The sequence below is a fragment of the Emys orbicularis genome, chromosome 1, assembly GCF_028017835.1.
Source record: "Emys orbicularis isolate rEmyOrb1 chromosome 1, rEmyOrb1.hap1, whole genome shotgun sequence".
Taxonomy (NCBI): Eukaryota; Metazoa; Chordata; order Testudines; family Emydidae; genus Emys; species Emys orbicularis.
In genome coordinates, this window is record NC_088683.1 from 332,560,139 (window position 1) to 332,581,334 (window position 21,196).

Here is a 21,196-nt window from a genome sequence, read left to right on the forward strand (position 1 = left end):
ACTATAACATCCTTTTAAAGTAAATTAACTTTCTGACATTACGATACTAAATGTGATTCATAACCCAGAACTATGTGATTCATAAACAAAATTCAGTTTGATTTGAGTACCATATCGAGCTGGGAGATTTCTTTCGGTACATTTTTTGTTAGTCTGTTTCTTCTTGTTGCCTCTGGTTTTGCCAAGAGTTCATCCTTGTTGGCATTTGCCAAAGCCAATACTATAAACAAAGTATGATGTGGATGATCCAGTGAAATTCTAGATATTAGCTGTCAAGAAATAACAAGTCAGTTATTAAAGATATAATAAAAATTAAAATGACTTACAAATCAGAGCAGTAAACTAAGATTTTAAATTAAGAAGCAAATGTGCTATAAAACACTATTTAACTCTTTCATATTATAATCAACATAGAAAGGACTGAATTTTTTTTACCTTTCATGGTCCTTTACAGAAAAAAATAAAGTAACAGCATAGCTAAATCTGTATTTTGATGTCTATACTATATAAAGTATGTTCTTAATACAATGGTCTGACTATTCTAAGAAGACTCCTAAATCAGTGAAGAGAATTGGCAGAACAAAAAACAAGTTTTACATTTCAAGTTTGCTACATCTCATTCTGTAATGGAATAGTTTAGGCTACATGACTCAGTCAAGATAGAATTGTGCTAAGGAAGATGCATGTTCTGTTTAGGAGTTTTAACATAAGTAAGATGCATCTCTGTACCATTAATCTAATCACAACACTTATGATTTAGTATTAATTACATTATTTAAAACTTTGTGAAATCCTAGACAGCCCATGATCTTGGTTCCCATTCGAGCAGCCAGCTGGTACATCAGAGGCAAAAACTTGTATGATGGAATCTTCTCTGCAATTGTCTGTTGAAAAAGAAATCAGATGTAAAGCAACAATGCACATAAAAGAGATCACAAACACAAATCAGTAGATAGGCACCAGTGGGTTTGTACTGATATTTAAAATACATTTTAAAAATATTTATTGGCTGCCCAAGTGGCAGCATGCTGCACACCACTCCCTCACTAGTCATTCGCTGGGTGCCACAAGGGTACAACAGCGAAAGATCAAGAGATATGCTTAATGTTATGGACACTTTTGCTAACTTTTGTTATTAAAAATGTAGGGGACAGAAACAGAAAAGAGGACCACAGTTAATGATGGAGGGTGATAAATGAGTAGTACATAAAGTGAGTTTTGAGGAAAGACTGAAGAAGGCTGGTGCATAGGGTCATGTGCCAGACTCCAGGCATATGGGCACCTTGAGAAAGTGTGTAGAGTAGCTAATGGAAGGAGGCAGATAGAGAAAGCAAAAAAGTGAGCTGTTTTGGAAGAATAGGACACAGTGTAGGACACACTGACTAAGATACAAATGAGAGGCGAGAGGTGGACACACTGGCAGAGCTATGCAGGTCCTAGCATGTGAGAATGAGGAATCTGAATTTGATTTTCATGTAGAATCAGAAGGATAAGAAAAAAGTAAGAGCAGAAACTTACCTTCATCATTCCATTGACTTCAAAAACTTCAGAGTTCTCAAGCCAGAGGGAGCAGAGGCGGAAGATCCACATATCATGCTCTTCTCCACTAAGTAAGCAACTGATGTAGTTCTCTACCGCTTTGCACAAGAAACGTTTACAATCCTCACTCAGTGCACGAATTGCACATTCATCAAGTTCAAGCTCCCGCTGAACCTTCACTGTGTATCTATGAATGGACGTTAACCATATGTTAAAACACTGATGGGAAGGCAGGCTGGAGTTCTCTCACCTACAACTTTAAGCAATTTTCCAGCATTTTATACTTGCTTTTGTACCAGCAAAGAAAATCAAGCAATCCTTAGATCAAGTACCCTCACTGTCCTCCTCTTTTGGGTACACTGGGTGCCCTTGTTCTGTGATTAAAACACACTGAAAATCTAGTCCCATTTCTTCTAATGATTGGATCTGAACACAGCAATGTAAAAGTGAATTTCTGGGAACGGAAACAAGCACGAAGACTTGAGCCACCTCCTACAGAAAATAGAGAACCACTAAAGCTTAGGAGTTTTCCCTCACTTTCCCTTCCTCTTACTAAGGCTATAAGAAAAATAGTCAGATGAACTCTAAGATTCCATCAGCTCTACTGCATGTGCAAATCCCAAATCTGGTTACACTGTGCTCTCCACTCTGGTGCTGTATGCCAATTAGCTATAGTTACCTCCCCTCAATCTGGACACCCACCTGTTTGTCTGAACCTTGTGCTCCTTTAGGAGGCCAATTTCCTCCTTGGCCTTCTTCAGCAAAGCTTGCTTGTTTTCAAACTCTGAGGATTTCATGTAGTTCTCAATTCTTTGGTACTGAATATCAGAGAAACGAGCCAAAGAAAGGAAAGCCTTCATCTTTCCATTCTTTAGCTCATCACTGCTGTCTCCACTGTGGCTCCCAGCAATTTCCACTGCCTAAGAGGAAAGTTACAAATACAGAAATGATAAGACTGATGATCATGTTCGCATAATAGCTATAGCTAACATCTATTCTCATACTGCTTGATTAAACAATTATTATTATTTAATGTTTGTATATACTGGCAGATGCACATACAAAATAAAACCAACTGTGTTAAAGTATTTTTTTTTCCTAAGTGAATTTAATCCTCAGAAAGGACTTGGATTTTTCAGCGCTAGCAGCTGATGCCAATTTTAACTACAGAACCTAATGGAAGTCCTCCAACACTTATTATGTATTACTCATATAATAACATAGTTGTACATGGTGCTTTGCAGTACAAATAAAGAAAGATTCTCTGCCATGAAGAGCTTACAGTGTAAGAAGGGCAGTCTAACAAACACAAGACAAGGAGATGACAACACAAGATAGAAGAGAGGCCAGAGTTACAAGTAAAACTGAAATGATGGTGACGGTATTTGGAGAGTATCAGAAAAGTCAGAAGGGATAACTACAACTGAAGAGTCACAAATTAGCAGGACCAATGAAGTGAGTGGCAAGCAATACTGGAAGCAATGAGGTGGTTGCAGAAAGAATACAAGACGAGAGATCAGTGAGAGTGCAGAACATACTGAAGGCAAGATCAAGGGAGTAACCCCTACAGTGAGTGAAGGAGTACAAAAGTCATATCATTGTACCTCCAAACAGGTATTAAATCTAAGTTTCACTGTGGAGTCTATAAAATCATTAATAAAAACTATTTTTGCATCTGAGATGCTATTCTAGAATATACTGAAAATCCACAGTGTCAATATGGAAAAAATGAATGCTGCATTGTAAAATTTACTTTGACATTTTTACAAGGTATTATATACAGAAGAATCTATTTAGTTGTATGTTTTGAAGAACCACCCTACCTTTTCTAAGTATTTCTGCATGATAACTGTAGGGTTTTCCAAACATGTTTCTGCTAACCAGTTTCCACATAACCTCAGACACTCTGTGTATATCAGTCTTAGGCTCGGATCATTCTCAACCTTTGGAGAAGCACATTTTTAGAAAAAAGATCAGACTTCAAATCAAAAATAATTTTCCATATAAGATGGTCAACCTATAAAACCTTTTTTCCCCATCTAAACAAAATAAATTAAATTAATTAGGCCCGATGTCAAGAGTACATATTGACACACACCTGAAACCAATTTGTATCCAATTTCTTGATCATCTCCTTGAGAATACTCAGTGCTAGACTTTCTTCTTTTTTAGCCCAGAAAACCTGAGCTTCCTCCAGTTGCCACTCAGAGACTACACACATAGCTGGATTGTATTGTTTGATCTGAAACATTGCTCTTTCAGGAAGCTGAAATAGAAAAACTAAATTGTCAATTATATTTATAAGTAATGGATATACATTTCATAACAGGCTCTCTGACACCATCAGTACTTTGCTTTATTTCTTTAAGATATCCTTCTTCTGCCTGCTTAGTGTTAAGAATTGTTTCATTGGGAAGGAGGCAAGGTCTTTTTACGTGTTAGAGCACAGGCATAGGCTACCCTATCATTCTGATAACCAAAAAGTTTCAAAGTATAGATTAGTGAACTGAGCTTCACAAAACATTAAATGAAATATTAACGTTTAACATTGCAATTACAGTGAGGTAATAAGACAATATAGGACAGTGAGCTGGCTTATATTCATAACCAAAAAACTGTTAAAAAAGAGGTTCAAAATGTGTTTTAATGGAGGCCAGCTAATACCCCAAAACAATATTACATTTTTGTTACAAACATTCTACACAATTTAAAAAACCCAAATGTTAGAATGCCAGTAAAGAACAGTTAAGTGACGCAGCCCATTCCTGACTAACATATAATCCCTCAGCACTACTCACTTTATCCAAATATACAGTCCCCTCAACTTTCCCTCTAAAATTTGCAAACATATGCAAATATCAAAATAACAAATTACCAAATTAATGGAAATTGATCACTTGACTAGAAAAAGTGTTTTTACAATCTCTTAGTAGTTTGCATATATTTTTGCAAATATTAGGGGACAAAGGTAAGGTTTTTCTATTCAGATTCTTATAAGGCACTCATCAGAGTATCTGAGATTGGGTGGGCAGTATAAATTGGGTTGATGAGGTGATAAGGGTGAAAGATGAAAGATTATATAGCAATGGATCTCGTAAGCCATTTTGGAGATGCTGAGGGCTTTTCTACACTACAAAATTAGGCTGACTTAACTTAGGTCGACCTACAGCCATCGTAGCAATTAAATCGGCTGTTTGGTGTCCACACTGCCCTCGTCCTGCCGGGAGTGCGCGTCCTCATCAGGAGCGCTTGCATTGACTGAAGTGGGGCACTGTGGAGCACTGACAGCTGGAGTGTGGGGCACTGACAGCCACAGGGCTCACATTTCATCTCCTGTTGGCCAGCTGGGGCTCACAACGGAAGCCCCTCACCCTGGGGCTGACAGCTGGAGCCAGAGACAAAACGTGAAATACTAGCAGCCATTAAACTGACAAGAATGTCAATTTCACTGCTAGTAGGCTCCCTGCTGTGAAACTGAGCCCTGAGCCGGGCTCACAACTCGGGATGTCAGCCCTGGGGCGAGGATGGGCTCTGTCTGTGAGCCCTGGGCTCGGTTGTCAGTGCCGAGGAAAGGGGGGGGGCTCCAGCTATCAGCCCCACATGAAGCTGACAGCCAACAGACAATGTAAGTAAAACAGTGTCTACACGGACACTGTGTTGCCCTAACTACATCGATCTAATCGTTACGCATTTCTCAGAGGTGGAGTTATTAAGTTGATGTAGTGGGCGACTTACCTCAGCATGAGCACAACTGTAATATAGATACTGGCAGAGCTAGGTTGACGCAAGCTGCCTTACGTTGACCTGACCCTGTAGTGTACGCTAGGCCTTAGTGAAATCATGGCACCAGTGAAGTCAACGTAAGCTTTGCATTTGACTTTAATGGGTCAGGATTTCACCCACTACGTGCCAAAAAGTTTAGAAACATTCTTAAACCAACTTCTAGAAAAATTTTAAAACACCCTAAACTTTATAATTTCACATGCCATGTCTCATTCCAGGGTCGATATTTTCTAGGATTGGTTTTATTTCAAGGAAGTTAAGAGGATATAAAAAGTATTGCAGCTCCATAATTCTGGATCAGAGCTATTAACCAAGCTCCATATGCACAAAATTTATTACTGGTGCTCATACGGTAGCCAGAAATAGCTCAGATTGCAATTCACATCCTACATTGAGTTTTTAGGACAGGCAGATGTAACCGAAAATTGAACATATTTGATTTAAAAGTCATTGGGATAAAAAAACTGGAATTCTACAAGGTAATTCATGGAGATTGACTTTTCAGTAAATAGTGGCACTTTAAGGGTACGTCTATACTTACCTCCGGGTCCAGCGGTAAGCAATCGATCTTCTGGGATCGATTTATCGCGTCTTGTCTAGACGCGATAAATCGATTCCGGATCAATCCCGGAAGTGCTCGCCGTCGACGCCGCTCCGCGAGAGGAGTACGCGGAGTCGACGGGGGAGCCTGCCTGCCGCGTCTGGACCCGCGGTAAGTTCGAACTAAGGTACTTCGACTTCAGCTACGTTATTAACGTAGCTGAAGTTGCGTATCTTAGTTCGAAGTGGGGGGTTAGTGTGGACCAGGCCTAAGTGTATATACATCTGAACACGACACCAAGATGCTGAGGTTGAGGAATTCTTTCTGCAACTCTATCCTGGAATGCTGGGAGACTCTATGGCATGATGATGAGGTTTTACATCTACCCAGTGTACCAAACTGGAGTTACAAAGTTGTAGAAACATAATGTACAGGTAGCAAAGAGTCCTGTGGCACCTTATAGACTAACAGACGTATTGGAGCATGAGCTTTTGTGGGTGAATACCCACTTCGTCGGTATTCACCCACGAAAGCTCATGCTCCAATACGTCTGTTAGTCTATAAGGTGCCACAGGACTCTTTGCTGCTTTTACAGATCCAGACTAACACGGCTACCCCTCTGATACATTTACAGGTAAAAATTCCAGTTTTATAACATATACTGCATGAAAAGGCATGTAATTATGAACAAAAATGTGAAGATATGCTTGCAGCATTCATAAAATATTATCTAGGCTGACTCTCTAGACAAACAATTCAATGAATAAACTTAGATGGAATATAGGAATTTTAGCATAGTTGGTCTTCAGCATTACAGTGAAAAATGTTTTTCAGACTGATTCTTGCTGGAACTAATTACCTGGGTGTTTTTGGCAGTTCGTGCCAATTTGGACAGTTCCACTAGATGTTTGGTAAGAATGTCTTTAATGCATTCTCTTTTGGAATTCTCACTTTCCTTCTCAAGAAGGATCTCCAGAATTACAGTGCGTAGGGCCATGATAGGCTCCTGGAAACCAAAGTCACTGTCCTTAAGAAGCTGGGACTGTCTCTGCCACTTCAGATAAACGTCATTCAGTTGTTTGTTAGTAACAGATCTGAAATCACAGAAATTAAGAAAGGAAAAGGAAAAAAGAGCTGCTATTACTTCTGACCAAATATTAATGAAATCTGAGATGTGAAGGAGCTTGTTTTATAAATCCCAAGGCTATAAAACAATTGAAGTCAGTAGTTCACAATATATGGTCCAGAAAGCAAAAATAGTTCATGAAACCCTTCCTGCTCATGCGCAGAACAAACATCTTGAAAAGCAAGCAAGTGGAGGGTAGGGATTATAAAAGGATTTGTAACTTTTATAAAAAGTTAAGCAAAACAGCTGATTTAAAGCAAACGCAAGTTTGAGAGGAACATCTGGGAGGCATGACAATTCCAGTGTAAATGTTCTTGAATGCTTGTTTGAATTTAATTTGCTACGTTCTAGTATGTGATAAGGCTGATAAAAAAAAGCTGGCAAAGGGAATCTTAATCTGTATCTACATGTACATGGCTGCATGACAGAATAAGGGTACATCTATACATGGAGCTGTGGGTATGATTTCCAGCTTGAGCAGACATACTCTCACTAGCTCTCATCAAGTCAGCATGCTAAAAATAGAATATGGCTGCAGCAGCACAAGCTGCAGGATGGTGTGTTTTATATGGCCCATATTTTTATTATACTGCATGCCTTTCAGATGTACTCTCCAGCTATGGCTGTTTTATCTTGTTAGAGCATAAGCTCTTTGGGGAAGGTACTGTATCCTTTTTTTGTGTTTGTACAGCACCTAGCACATTGTGGAAGCTACCGAAAAACAAATAATAAATACTACTAAATCATTAACAAATATTAGTCCTGACAATGTTTACAATAAACAAAAATAAAGACAGTCCATGCCCTGAAGAACTAACAGGTTAGAAGGTAAACAAATAGAAAACAGGATGCACCGGGAAATCCAGAAGAGTCCAGTATAGTGGATTTTCATAATACCACCATTCTTTTCCTGTTTTTATAAGCAGGAAAATATTTATAGAAAAAGGCCTTTATTTATAACTAGAGAACCTGTGAAGTTACTTGTAAAGATGGTATCTATAAAGTATATTTGTTAAAGGAAGAAAACAGAGGGACTAGCCTCTAGTTACAGGTTGCTTAAAAATAGCTGAAAGATGCAAGAACAACATCAGACTCATAGCTAGAACTGGAAGGGGAATCTAACATGAAGGAATAAAATACCTGGAGAAAAGTTGTCCTATGTTTTCCAACTCTCCAATGGTCTGTAATCTGCAGAGTGTGGGATACAATGAAAACACAGACTCGAGACTGCCTTTGCATAGCTCCTCTACTTCGCTCACCCTAGGGATACAATACAGCAATGCTAAATACTTTTATTTATTGACAATATAGTTTTCATGTACAGAATAGATATAAAATATAAACTATATTGCACCAACACATATTTTGTATTTCAGTTAAGTAAGAATTTTGCATTATTATTAAAATCTAAAATTCAAGGTTTCTCCCTTAAGAATCTAAATGGAAAGGCTATCAGGTTTACTGTCTCATAGCCTATATGACATTCGATTTAAAGGGACTATTCAGAAGTAACTTTCTTGTCTATTAACAGGAAAGGGATGTACACTAACGGAAGGTGATTTCTCCATAGAAAGTAACCCTATTTTTAAGAAAACAGCACCTGTAGAGACAAGGACTTGTTATGGCATAAAATGCCAGTAGTTTGTCTCTTCCTCCTTAGTTTGAGGCTTTTAATATTTATCATTATTCTTCAGCATGTGCAGCCTTGCAAAGAGGTTGTTATAAATATCTCTACCAAAAAGATTCTATATATATGTTGTTTGTGGGCACACAAACCACTTTACAAATTTAAAACAAAATTAATTCTGGCCTTGCTTCAGGCATGCATGTCCTATTAACACTAACATGACTTGCATAGGCATGAAAGGGAGAATTCAGGTCAAAATCTGTAAGTCAAATTACAGCTCAAATATCAGTCTGATTTTGTGTAATACTTTGCTACAGCTGCACAAACACAACAAGGTCTTACACACAGCATATTTATACGCATTTGTTTTTTACCTGGCATTTTTCAGGCCTTCATGGAAAGCAGAGAATTCTCGGTCTCTTAAAGACTGCAGAGCATCATACAATGATTCATGGTAGCCTGATCGTCCCATCTCATCTCTTAAAAAAAAGATTAAAAACAGCAAAATTATATTTACACCTAAGGTCATCAATGATCTTGATGATTGAAAACTACAGCATTAACATTCTCTTTGATACAGTACATTTAAGTCATTTTGGTGGTGTCTTCATATGAGACACAAAATAACCTAACTGAATAAGGAGTATAGTCAGGAATTTTTCGGTGGTTAGGCAAAGTGTTATTTTGATTTGCCTAAAAAATAAAAAGCAACCCTGTAACACAAAACATTCCTGTAAACCTAAGTTATTGTTTTCAAGTAAACAAAATTAAAAGGCAGTGAGAAATTATTAAAATTGTATTTTATACATGGAGTCAAATTTTCAAATTACATTAAAATATATGTAATTATTCCAAAAACTATCATACAATAATTCTACAATTTTAACCTAAACAACAAAATGCACGTATGTAAAGGTTCTTGTATTATCTGACTGTGTTCTAATGTGTACTATCAGTACTGTATTAAAAGCAATGGATCTGGATCTGGATCACCTTCCCGGGGCAGTGTCATCTGCCACCGAGCATGTCCATGAGTTGCAGACCTTCCAGATATGGAGGGTAGCTGTGATATAAGCAGGAAAACCTGTTGAATAAGCAGTCACAGACAATCTGACGGCAGTACCAATAGTGCAGCAGATGGTGGTGCTGCCTCAGTAAAAGGCCAGTGATGCCTAAAGATGGTACTGGACATAGTGAATGTAAGCTGCCATCAAATAAGTCTGTAGTCAATGACATACTATAAGGGCATGCAATTGCTCCTCCAGAAGTAACTCTGGAAAGGCAGAGGAACTATGAGGGGGTCAGTGGCATTTGCTAGGAAAAGGAACTCTGCATCCTCATTTGTCGCCCTACTTGTTGCAATTTTTGCACTGGTATGGCACCTGGCTTACATGGATGAGAAAGGGGGACTGGAACTGCATACACTTTTCCCACTATTCACAGTGCAGCAATGCAACACTGACTCTGCAACCTCTGAATCCAAGTCCTGTGGTGATGGTGATAGGCAGAGGATGCTGCTGGAGGTCCTTAGTCACAATCCTGCACACAGATGGCCTGGGAGTGATGGTCACTCATCGCAGACTGGAGCAAATGCCATGATCATATCCTTCCTTGGTGTCAGAGCCATCCTACCTAGGGACAGTGCTGCTCTCCTCAAACGGGGAAGGGGATGGAAAAAGATCCCTAATAAATTCTTGCTCCAACCACATTTGTCAGGGTGCTATATCTTGACTGGTCATCCAGCTTTGCTATGGTCTAAATATAAGAAAGACCACAAAAAATTTTGCAGCTAGGAATGTTCACACACTCCTTGACAGACATGCTGGAGTTGAGTGTAGAACCGCTATGCTTGTCAGAGTGTTGGTGGGGTACGATATAGATATTTCTGCACTCAGTTAGACAAGACTTGCTGGCAGGACATAGCTACAAGAAGCAAGTGCTGGTTACACCTTTTATTGGATTGGCAAATGTGATGATGAATGGAGATGCACTCTGGTTCGGGGTTTGCCACCTGCTCTTTAATTGCCCACAAACTTGAGTTACTGCTGAAAGGTGTTAATGACAGACTTATGCTCTTCTGCATCAGTCTTGCTAAAGGTCATCATGCTTTTGTCATCAGTGAATATGCACTGACAATGACACACCCAGATGAGGATACCGACCCCTTTCTGGTCTCCAATGGCTCCCAAGAAGGTTGCTGGTTCCCATACTCTTTTCCATCCATTTTTTGGCTCTGCTTATGGATGCATTTCATGATATAGACAAATGAGTATTTATCCAGTTCCACACTGATAGGAAGTTTTCAAGCTGCAACACTACCATGCTCACATGAAAGTGGCAGATTTACTCATTAAGGAGCTATTATTTGCTGATGACGATGCATTGGTTGCTGACTTGATTGATGACTTCAAATATGCAGTCAATCATTTTGATTTCATACTCCACCTAAAGAAAACTGAAATACCGTACCCAACATTTGCCAGAGGATACCCAATAATTAAGTTCACCAATGCGTCTCTTCAGACAGTGGATAAGTTTTGCTACCTACGGTGTATGCTGTCACACAATGCCACAACTGATGAGATTACCCATCTCACAGGCAAGGCCAACTCTGCATTTGATATGCTGTCTCACCACCTATGGAATGATAGGGGCATCATAATAAGCACTAAGCTAAATGTGTATTGGGCAGTTGTGCTTACAATGCTTTTATATGGTTATGAGGTATGGACACCATATCGCCTTCATATTAGGAAACTTGATCATTTCCACATGTGCCATCTTCATTCTGTTCGCAGAGTCAAATGGTAGGACAAGATTCCCAATATAAAAATTCTTAATCATTGTTGAATGTCCAGCATTTCTATCATGCTGATTAAAGATCAGCTGTGCTGGTCTGGTCATCTCATTCATATGGCCAACTCAAGAATACCCAACGCTATATTTTATGGTCAGTTAAAGCAAGGCACTCATTCTCATGATGGCCAGTCCAAAAGACACACTGAAGTCAAACTTGAAGGCATGTCAAGTTGACCTCTGCAACTGGGAAGCAACAGCCTTATAAGAGAGCAAGGTGGCAGCAGATTTGTCATGTCGCCGTTAACTGCTTTGTAGCAAAACGCATTAACAACTTATATGAAAAATGTGAACATCACAAAGCAATGATACAACAGCCTCCAATAGTCATGGACAATCTTCTCTGTCCCACATGTAACCATGCTTGTGGTTCTTGCATTGGCCTGACCTCACAAACAGGTATTCACCTATAGTGTTTGCTGAATCCTTGCATGTCAACACTGACATGAGACTCCACCTAAGTTCCTTCTAAGCTGTGCGGCCGCCCACCAGTCTATCAAGTGCTGCGCACTTCAAGTGCTCCTCCCCCTGCTGCTCCTGCCCTCTGCCTTGGAGCCCCTGGCCACCTGCTCCTAGGAGCCTCCTGCTAGCTGTGCGAGGGAAGGGGGGGAGGTGCTGATGTCAGAGTGTCCCCCTCCCCCTGCACTCCATCTCCACAGAGCTTGGCGGGGGGAACATGACAGGGCTCAGGAGTGGGATGGAACTTGCTGGTGGCTGCTGCTGTGTCTGAAGAAGCAAGCTTCAGACTGATGAATGCCAATCTACTTAAAGGGGCAGCACGTGTCTCTCTCTCTCTCTCTCTCTCTCTCACACACACACACACACACACACACACACACACACACACACACACACAGAGTGTGCATCTCTCTCTCACACACAGTGTGTGTTTGTCACACACACACACACACAGAGTGTGCATCTCTCTCTCACACACAGTGTGTGTTTGTCACACACACACACACACACACACACACACACACACACACACACACACACACACAGAGTCTTTCACAGTCACCTCCCAACACATACTTGTATTATTATTATTATTGTTATTTCTTGATACTTCCTGCAATGCACATATATTCTCTGTAATTTTATTCTTCTGAAGTGCTGTTATTTTAGTTTTTTGACTGGTCAACGCATTTCATAATTTTATTTCTCTCTTACGGTAATTCTTTGAGAAGTGAGTCCTAAAATGCCTAACCTGTCCTGGCTAGAGTAATTATCCCTATGGTAACTTTAAAAAAACAAATTATATCTAGGTTTCTGGTTTCTACTGGTGGCGCACATTACCTCGATATTGGTGCACATAAAAAAATTAATTCCGCACATGGATAGAAAAAATTAGAGGGAACTCCACCATCAATAGTTTTTTGCATTTAATTTCACTGATGTTTTAAAAAAAGGAGAAAGAGAAAAAGAAATGAGAACAAAAGGCTAGAAGTCCTAAACTCTCACTCTCCTGCCAGTCCCTTTTCAACATGATTCCCTTTTCCTTAATTCTCGGCCACATATTTTATTTCCAACCTTTTTTCTCTGCCCTTTATTCCCTCTCTCCTTGATCTTTGTCTATTCCCCTTCTTTCCAGCCCAAATATCACTCTCTTTACCTCCCATACTGGACCTGAAGAATCTTTTTATCTAGGTTATTATACCACACACATTACTGCAGCATTTTAGAATAGCTCACCTCTGCTACCTTCCCTATTCCAGCACCAAGGGGAGCCTCACAAGAGTGAGAGCATCCTGACTGCGGCAGCTGGAAGAATGAGTGTCACATGGACTTCCATTAGACAGGAAACATGGAGATGAGCAGGAGCCTCCACAAGTTGCTTTTAAGTGAGCACTGTTTTGATGTAGCAGAAGAGAGTACTGCAGCCAGAAGCACCTCTCTTTCAGATCCATCTCCACAGAATCAGCTAGGGAGAAAGTTCCCCTCCTCCTGCTTGCAAAATATCGGTGGAAGGAGTCACTGAATGACTCAGTGATGTAACTTAAGCCTTCACCAAGATGGGAGGGAGATCTAGTCCTTTTTCCCTCTAAAGGGAATATAGCCTTGTTCTCCTCATCAGAGACAAGGTATACACTACTCCGTGCCCAGTATATCATGTCACCCTTAGGCACTTACTATTCCTTATGAGGGAGTAGCCACAGAACCAAGTCGGACACTCTTTTTTTCAACTATTGATGAAGTCACTCTTAAGGCTCAAAGAGCAATCTTTTCATTCTCCTATAAATCAAAAATGGATGCAGGAAAGCATTTCCCTCACACTTAAAAAAAAGATTCATCTTGTGGCTGAGACTAAAAATGAAAAGGAGATTTTAAAGAAAATTATCAGCAAATGAAAAGAGGAAATACAGCTATAACAGTAGCATTTGCTATAATAGACTGATGCACATACAATAGAAACAGGTTTTTACATGAAAGGGGATTGCTTTTTGTTTTTATTTCAATTGTGCAGATAACTAAGATAAACAGTACTGCACCATTTCTGCCCCACAGCAGTTATATTTTGAAGTTTTCCTTTTTCTCAAAAACAAATAGCATTGTTAGATTAAGCTTTAACAGACTAGAGCTGGAAAAGATAAACAGAGAAGTTGGTTTACTTAGCAGAAGAGATGTGGTCCCACTGCATGTTCCTCCAAGCTGCCTGGTAACGAATCTCCTTTAGTTCAGCACACCATTCTGTGTTTTCATATTCCAAGCCTTTTAAATAGGTGGAAAGAGTATGGCAAAGCCCAAAATTCTGCAAGGCCTACAATCAGTAAGATAAAAAAAAAAAAAAAAAAAAGACAACATTTCACTAGTCTGGGCTGCTTTTTGAATGGATTTGCTTACCCTTTTGTTACCAAGGTAAGATTTCCAGGTGTGGAACTACCATTATTTCTAACCTAAGAACCCTATAAGTGTAAAGCATTCACAAATAAAAAGGCTCCAGCCTCAGCCATTTCCCAAAACATCCTCCACAGAACAAATCTTCTTGACACATGAGAAATGAACTGCCTGTGCAATTTTTTCATTCCCCCACTCTTGGGCAGTGGCACCACAGCAGATCACTGACTAGAGGGTCTTCTGCACTGGTGGCATGAAGGATTGGCAAGATTTTTCCCTAATTAAGCCTCAGTACTCCTGTGGAATTGGTAAAGGATCTTTCTATATATTTTGATCATTTAACCAAGTAATGAAATGCAGCTACTCCTGAAGAGGAACATGACAGATGTTCAACAGTGCACAGCAGTAGCAAATGGTTTTGGAGCAGTAAAGGAAGAATCTCAGATTACACTGAAACTGCAGGAGGAAATTTAGATAGGCAGAAATTAGTTATCAAAGTTGGAATGTAGCCAAATATTTGGGGTGAACATCCCATGTCTTACAAAATGTGCCACAGTGTATTTAATGACCACATGTAGACAAGACCTCGATTTTACTTTTTATCTGAAAGATGGTACCCTCCAGCAGGACAGTGTACTGGAGGGTTACTTCCATAGCAGTGGTCTTCAACCTGTGGTCCACAGACTCCTGGGGGTCTGCAGACTATGTCTAAGATTTCCAAAGGGCTCTGCACCTCCATTTGACATTTTTTAGGGGTCTGCAAATGAAAAAAGGTTGGAAGCCACTGCTCTATAGTGATTCAGATGGCAGAGCGCTAACAATACCATTACTTCCTGCAGCACCTGTGTTTTTAGGAGATCTTGATTTTGAGTAATGACTTAACTCTTCTTAGTTTGAAACATATGATGAGTGTCATAGCACAAGGTGATATGGTTGCAGGCTTCCAAGATGAAAATACACTATAGCATCTCATACTAATAATACATAGTGTGGTCATAGTTAAAGTGCTCCTATATGAAAATACATCGAAGACTAAAAGACCAGACTATTATGTTAATAGAATACCAGAACAAAATCAATTTCAGGTTTACTGAAGCAAGAATACTTCTGATCACTAGAGGGGGTGATTCCTGTATTTATTTCCTACTAAAGGAGTGAATTACCTCTATTATTCCTGCCTGGCGAGTAGCTGGAGGGAGGCTTGCTTCAAGGTCATATGTTACAAGGGCCTTTCCCCATATGGCCTCGTGCTCATATGTTCTTATCCTGTTACACGTAAAGAGTAGTTCTGAGATTTCAAATGCTTCATAAATAAAACTATGTTTTTATAAAAAATGAGTAAATTGTACCTAGCTAATGGCTGTAACATTCTTCCTCCACCACAGCCATAGAGACTATCAGGCTCTCCTATACTTCTGTATATTTCCATGAGAAGGTCCTATGACATAGCATCACAAAACAAAACATTTCATAAATTACTTTGGAACATATTCAATTATAGTATACATACATATCTATATATATGCATTAGAAAATCATGTTCGAGATGGTTAACAATGCTTGACATATACATCCACTGAGATCAAAAGCAGAAATACTGAGATCTACATTCCAGTGCAATATTGTCAGACTTCCTAGACGAGAGACTCTCTAAATGCTTATGTTAAGATTTTAAAAAGCATCACCAGAATTTAGCAAATTTGGCTAAAAGGCAAAAAGTAGCATAAAATTAATCGACATAAGATGTGCAAGCTGACAAGCTGAAAGTTGGTGAATGTGATTTATGAAGAATGAAATATTAGTTGAGAGCGATTACTGACTCAGAATAAGTAGTAAATAGATTTGTGCAACATGACACAAATGCAGAATATACTATTGTGTAACACCACAGTCATGCTGTTTTGATCTGAGAGAGCCGTTCTTGGTCATTCAAACTCACTATGATCATCCACTTGCTATATTTTATTGATATATGCAGCATCTCTCTGGAACAAAAGCTGAGTCAACAGGGACCATATGATCAGTTATTTTATGAGCAAAAATTGTTTCTCTGTTTTTATACAACTTCCTGCTACTGCTATTTCAGATGAGTTAGTGTGAGCAAGGCCTGATGTGTTCCCAAATACCCTATTCAGCTCATCAATAAAGGCAATTGAACGTTTTACTTTGAACTAGAGCTGGTAAAAAATAAGTTACTCAAAAAAGTTTCGAAAGGGGGATGGGGGAGCAGGAGGGAACATTTAAGAAAATATTTCTCTGAGTTTTGACCAGCTGGGCTCAAAACTCAGACAAGAAATATTGCTTACATTGGAAATACATATGTTAATTATTTCATTTCATTAGGTAGGTTTACCTTAAGATTAGATAATACTTCATATGAGGAAGGCACTATTCCATACCTGTAAACTTATTCCAGTTTCTTCTTTACTTTTCTCATTCAATCTGTTAATAGTTGGACTTTGGCTTTCTTCTTCAAATGTTAGATTTTTAGATGCTTTGAAAGCAGATCTATAAGAAGGGGACAAACATGTTGAATTAATTGAAAATCAGTACAAGCCACAGAGATGCTGAAATAATCCCTAAAAGGGCCAGATCCCTGGTGTTTCAGAGAAGAGCTTGGCATACCTTGGAGTTGGGCAGTTTCCTACAACCTTTCTGCTTTTAATAGTGAATGCCGCTAGATGCCAAACCAGCCCCCAATGGAAGTTAGAGTAAGTCTTGTGGTTGCTCTAACTTATGCTGATGAATAACAACTTCCAAGGAGTTGCTCAGTTAGTCAGTATGGCCAGTTGTTACATCTCCACCCTACCTGAAATGATGTATACCAGTGGTGGGCAACTTGCGGCCCCCGGGCCGCACGCGGCCCATCAGGGTAATCCGTTGGTGAGCTGCGAGACAGTATTTACATTGACCGTCTGCAGGCACGGCTGCCCACAGCTCCCAGTGGCCATGGTTTGCTCACTGCTTTAATTCTGTGAAGTTATTCTAAGCCAAAATAAACAATTCACTTACATTCAGTATTGTATCAGTGTAAAAAAAATAAAAATAATGTATTACATAGGAAAGCTATATGCTCATTGTATATATCATTCATGTCTACACTCAGTATATTATGAGATGCTGAACATTAAAACCACGTAATTCTGGGTACCATTCTGTTTAAATTTCCCACCCCACTCCCCCATTTCTGATATAATTTAAACAGGTAATTTGTCCTGAACTGCTAGAGCTAAATTTAATACACTATCCTATTTGGAAGGTGAGATTTAAGACTTTTGGATGATAGAATGTATTAGTTTTTAGCTCTAGTTGTTTTCAAGATACCAGCCACTAAAATCATGCTGGAACTGAAGTGATAAGAAAGTGTTCTGGTAGGTAATCAGAATGATATGTTTTTAACATCTGATTGCTACCATTCTGTCAGGGCTGGAGACACTTTGGTGTTCCAGTACAAGTACTTTCAGGGCCATTACATTTTTCTGAGCTTAAAAAAGGAAGATTTGTCTTCCTGATATATAATTCATTTTTCCTTTTCCAACAAAACACCACTGTACAAACACCCACAACATGGCCTGTTTTGACTGAAATGTGAAGAATCTGTATACCTCAAGTATAGTACCTTTTTTGTTGTTTGTCTAAGTTTATCTTGTCTGCGTAGATTTCTGTGTAGAGCAAAGCTGTGAAGTGAGCAGCACAAGATTGTGCTACCATAGCAACCTCAAGGTAATTCAACTCCAGCCAGAAACTGTCATCAAAAACTGTACCTGAAAGAGATCTAGTTAAATACAGCATTAATACTAATGTAATAATACGAGGCCTGCCCTGTATCCTAAAGCTAAACAAAAGAAATACACTGTAACAGTAAAGCCTATGCCAACAGGTACTGTTTTATCTCTAAAAAGAAATATACCTATACCTTATAAGATATTTCCAGACAAAAGGTTTTTGGAAACTGCATTCAGTTTAATCTACAACAACCCTTCTGAGGACCCCTATTTTCAAGGGTAATCAGAGTGCAATTTCCAGGTATATATGCAATAAAATGTCACTAGTGTGACATATATTACTTTATCATATAAATACACAATGTTTATCTATTACTTTGAATGGTTTGTTTTCTTATTACAATTATTTAAGTGGTGTCCATGTACATTGTAACTCTCTCCAAGGCATCACCAAGTTTTAGTATACAGAAAAAAAGTAATCTTAAATCAAAGCTAATTTTAAAAATAGATACAACTCACCTCTTTTGACTTCTCAAGTAATCAACAACATCAAGCATTGTTCGTCGAGATATTTTATCTAAACCTCCACGAATAAAGGTTTCTGGTTCTACAATTTATATGAAAAGAGAGAGAAGTGTGAATACACATTATAAAATGTCTGATGGTAAAAAAAGGTGTTGTTTACATTAAGGTGAATGATTAAACAGTGAATAATTGCACAGACAAGATTTTCTAAATGCTGTCTGGCTAAAACTGGTGTATGTTATATATCTAGTGTTAGAAACATACGCTACATCTACACTACACACCACCGGAGGAGGCGTGTAGTGTTTGTGTAGCTACATGCTGCAGTGAAAAGCACACCGCGTCCACACTGCGACGTGTAGCTATACCTCAGTGAAAGGCTCTGCGAAGGGGAGGCAGCAGGGAAAGGCTTCAGCTGCCTTGTTGCTAGAGCCTTTCACTGCAGTGAGGAAAGACTCCAGAAGCAGGGAGCTTCTAGAATCTTTCCCTGTGGCAAGGAAAGGCTCCAGCAGTGAGGAGCTGCCAGAATTTTTCCCTCTGCGAGAGCCTATCCCCATTGCTGGAGTCTTTTCTTGTGGTGTGGAAGGGCTCTAGCAGTTGGGAGCTGGCAGAATCTTTTCCTACTCTTGGAGTCTTTCACTGTGGCAGGGAAGGGCTGATGCAGCAGGACACCACACAGCTAAAAACAGCCGTGACGACAGGGAGGCCTGGCTTGGGTGAGTAGAGAGCCATGTAGGGTACACACTCGAGTACATACCCACACCTTTCAGGCGTGTATTTACTCCACATGCCTATGCACCGCCTCACTGTCTACACTGCTATTTATACCAGTGCTAGGGATGCTACTCAGGTATGTACACTACATTTCTGCCGTAAGAAGTGTGCAGTGCAGACGCACCCTTAGAAAAAGAGGAGGAAATCATCACTCTTTTCCATGCCATTTTCATGTCATTACCTGAATTGGAATTTGCAGGTGTAGTTGATCTGCTGGATGATGAGGAGTATCTGCAACAAGTTGTGAAAAACCTCTGTATATGCATGGACAAAAGATTTCGCCAAGATTCATTTGAATCATGAAGCAGGATATCATGAATCAGGTACGGGAGCAAAGTCTGACAAAAGTCTGTTTTCACCTGGAACCCACAAGTGCACACAGTCAGCTGCTGGAAAACACATTTCTCAGCTACTAGCTAAAGTCAAGGTCCACTGGCCAATATGACTCTTTTACTGTACAACAAATAAAATAAGATTTATCAACTCATGCATATTAATATAGTATCTGAATGCCTACTAAAAGAGTGCTTTGAATATTTTTTTCTATTTGAAGAAATGGTGATTTTATAACAGAAATGATCTGATATTAACAGGAGTTATGACTAAGTTTGCCACAATTATCTGTGGCAGCTGTACACGGAAGCTATATATAAACTGAGCTCACCTCACACATTGGTTTCAGTAACTGAAGAACTTCATTTCTCACACCTCCACTGTTCAGTAATGAACAAGTCAGGTTCTTGATCCAGGTATCATGACTTACACTCTGAGGAATCCACACACTTGCATCATCCAGGTTTTCTGAAGGACTCTCTCTTTCATTACTTGGTACTTCTAAAAACTAGACAGAAACAAAAATTAAATTAAAAAAATGCAAGGACGTGTTCTTCTTCTAAAAATAACCAGCATACACACAACTTGGTCCAAAAATTTAGATGAACAACAAAATTAAACACACACAATGCAGAGTCTGTCTGGATGAAAACATTTAATCGGGCTTAGTTTATATTATAAAATAAATGTAATATGCTATATTAATGCATGGTTATAGTTAAAACCAAAGAAATCTGGAAATAGTAATGGTAAAGTTTCTCCAGCAAGTTTCTCCCACTACACATCATATTTTAGGTTGCAAAGTCAAGTGCTCGAATGCTAGGAAATGCTTGATTTACAGTTGCTCATGCAACCTTATTTCTGCCCCTTTGTATTTCCATCACGTGCACTGATGGAAAAAATAGTATGTGATCAAGTAAATAAGGACTATTATCATAATGCATACATACAGAACTTCCTTATAGCAAGGCTGTGGAGTACTTTCACAAAAAAGGGAATGGGAGTCCCACAGCTTGGTATATTTGGAACTAAACTTGATCCTGTAAACATTTCACTTAATATCAGGTCTTTTAGTTAATGGGATGACTCACTGTAGTAAACATAAGGTACAAAAATAAGCGTTTGCAAAAATCAGTCCCCCGAGAAAGTACAAGAGGTAGGAAAGATGTACAAAAGGAACTAATACTGTACTGGCAGGAAGAGCGGGACTATCTTAAGGATCTTTTCCATCTCTAGATTCTGTAACACTGGTCTTCAGAAATGTTTACAGATCTATATTTGTTTTTATATTTTCTGTTCTCATTACCCTGAACTGCACAAAAATAAATAAAAGAAATACCTTCTTTCTAGACATTCTGAAAGGATGTAGATATATTAACATGGGATCAGCTTTGTTTTTGTAAACCTCCCAAAAGTCGTTACCAGCCTTGGTGGATAAAATGTTTTTCAAACAGGCAGCAGCAGCAGATCGAACACCAATACTGAAAGATAAGCTTATCTGAGTAACAGATTCTTTAATAATTTAACAT

At 39.1% G+C, this 21,196-nt stretch overlaps 1 protein-coding gene across 1 annotated transcript in view; it reads right to left on the bottom strand.

Annotated features, from left to right (window-relative positions):
- Window positions 1-21,196, bottom strand: part of ATM (ATM serine/threonine kinase) — a 105,717-nt gene that overhangs the window by 16,884 nt on the left and 67,637 nt on the right. Inside the window, exons 35-52 of the mRNA XM_065405114.1 lie at window positions 21,007-21,148; window positions 19,999-20,175; window positions 19,516-19,693; window positions 18,555-18,642; window positions 17,930-18,085; window positions 16,710-16,818; window positions 15,660-15,748; window positions 15,474-15,576; window positions 14,085-14,233; window positions 8,991-9,095; window positions 8,130-8,249; window positions 6,723-6,957; window positions 3,638-3,805; window positions 3,363-3,476; window positions 2,242-2,459; window positions 1,519-1,726; window positions 771-884; window positions 111-269 (exon numbers count right to left, since the gene is read on the bottom strand). Coding sequence (XP_065261186.1) covers window positions 111-269; window positions 771-884; window positions 1,519-1,726; window positions 2,242-2,459; window positions 3,363-3,476; window positions 3,638-3,805; window positions 6,723-6,957; window positions 8,130-8,249; window positions 8,991-9,095; window positions 14,085-14,233; window positions 15,474-15,576; window positions 15,660-15,748; window positions 16,710-16,818; window positions 17,930-18,085; window positions 18,555-18,642; window positions 19,516-19,693; window positions 19,999-20,175; window positions 21,007-21,148 — 2,632 coding nt within the window. The remainder of the gene's footprint in view (window positions 1-110; window positions 270-770; window positions 885-1,518; window positions 1,727-2,241; window positions 2,460-3,362; window positions 3,477-3,637; window positions 3,806-6,722; window positions 6,958-8,129; window positions 8,250-8,990; window positions 9,096-14,084; window positions 14,234-15,473; window positions 15,577-15,659; window positions 15,749-16,709; window positions 16,819-17,929; window positions 18,086-18,554; window positions 18,643-19,515; window positions 19,694-19,998; window positions 20,176-21,006; window positions 21,149-21,196) is intronic.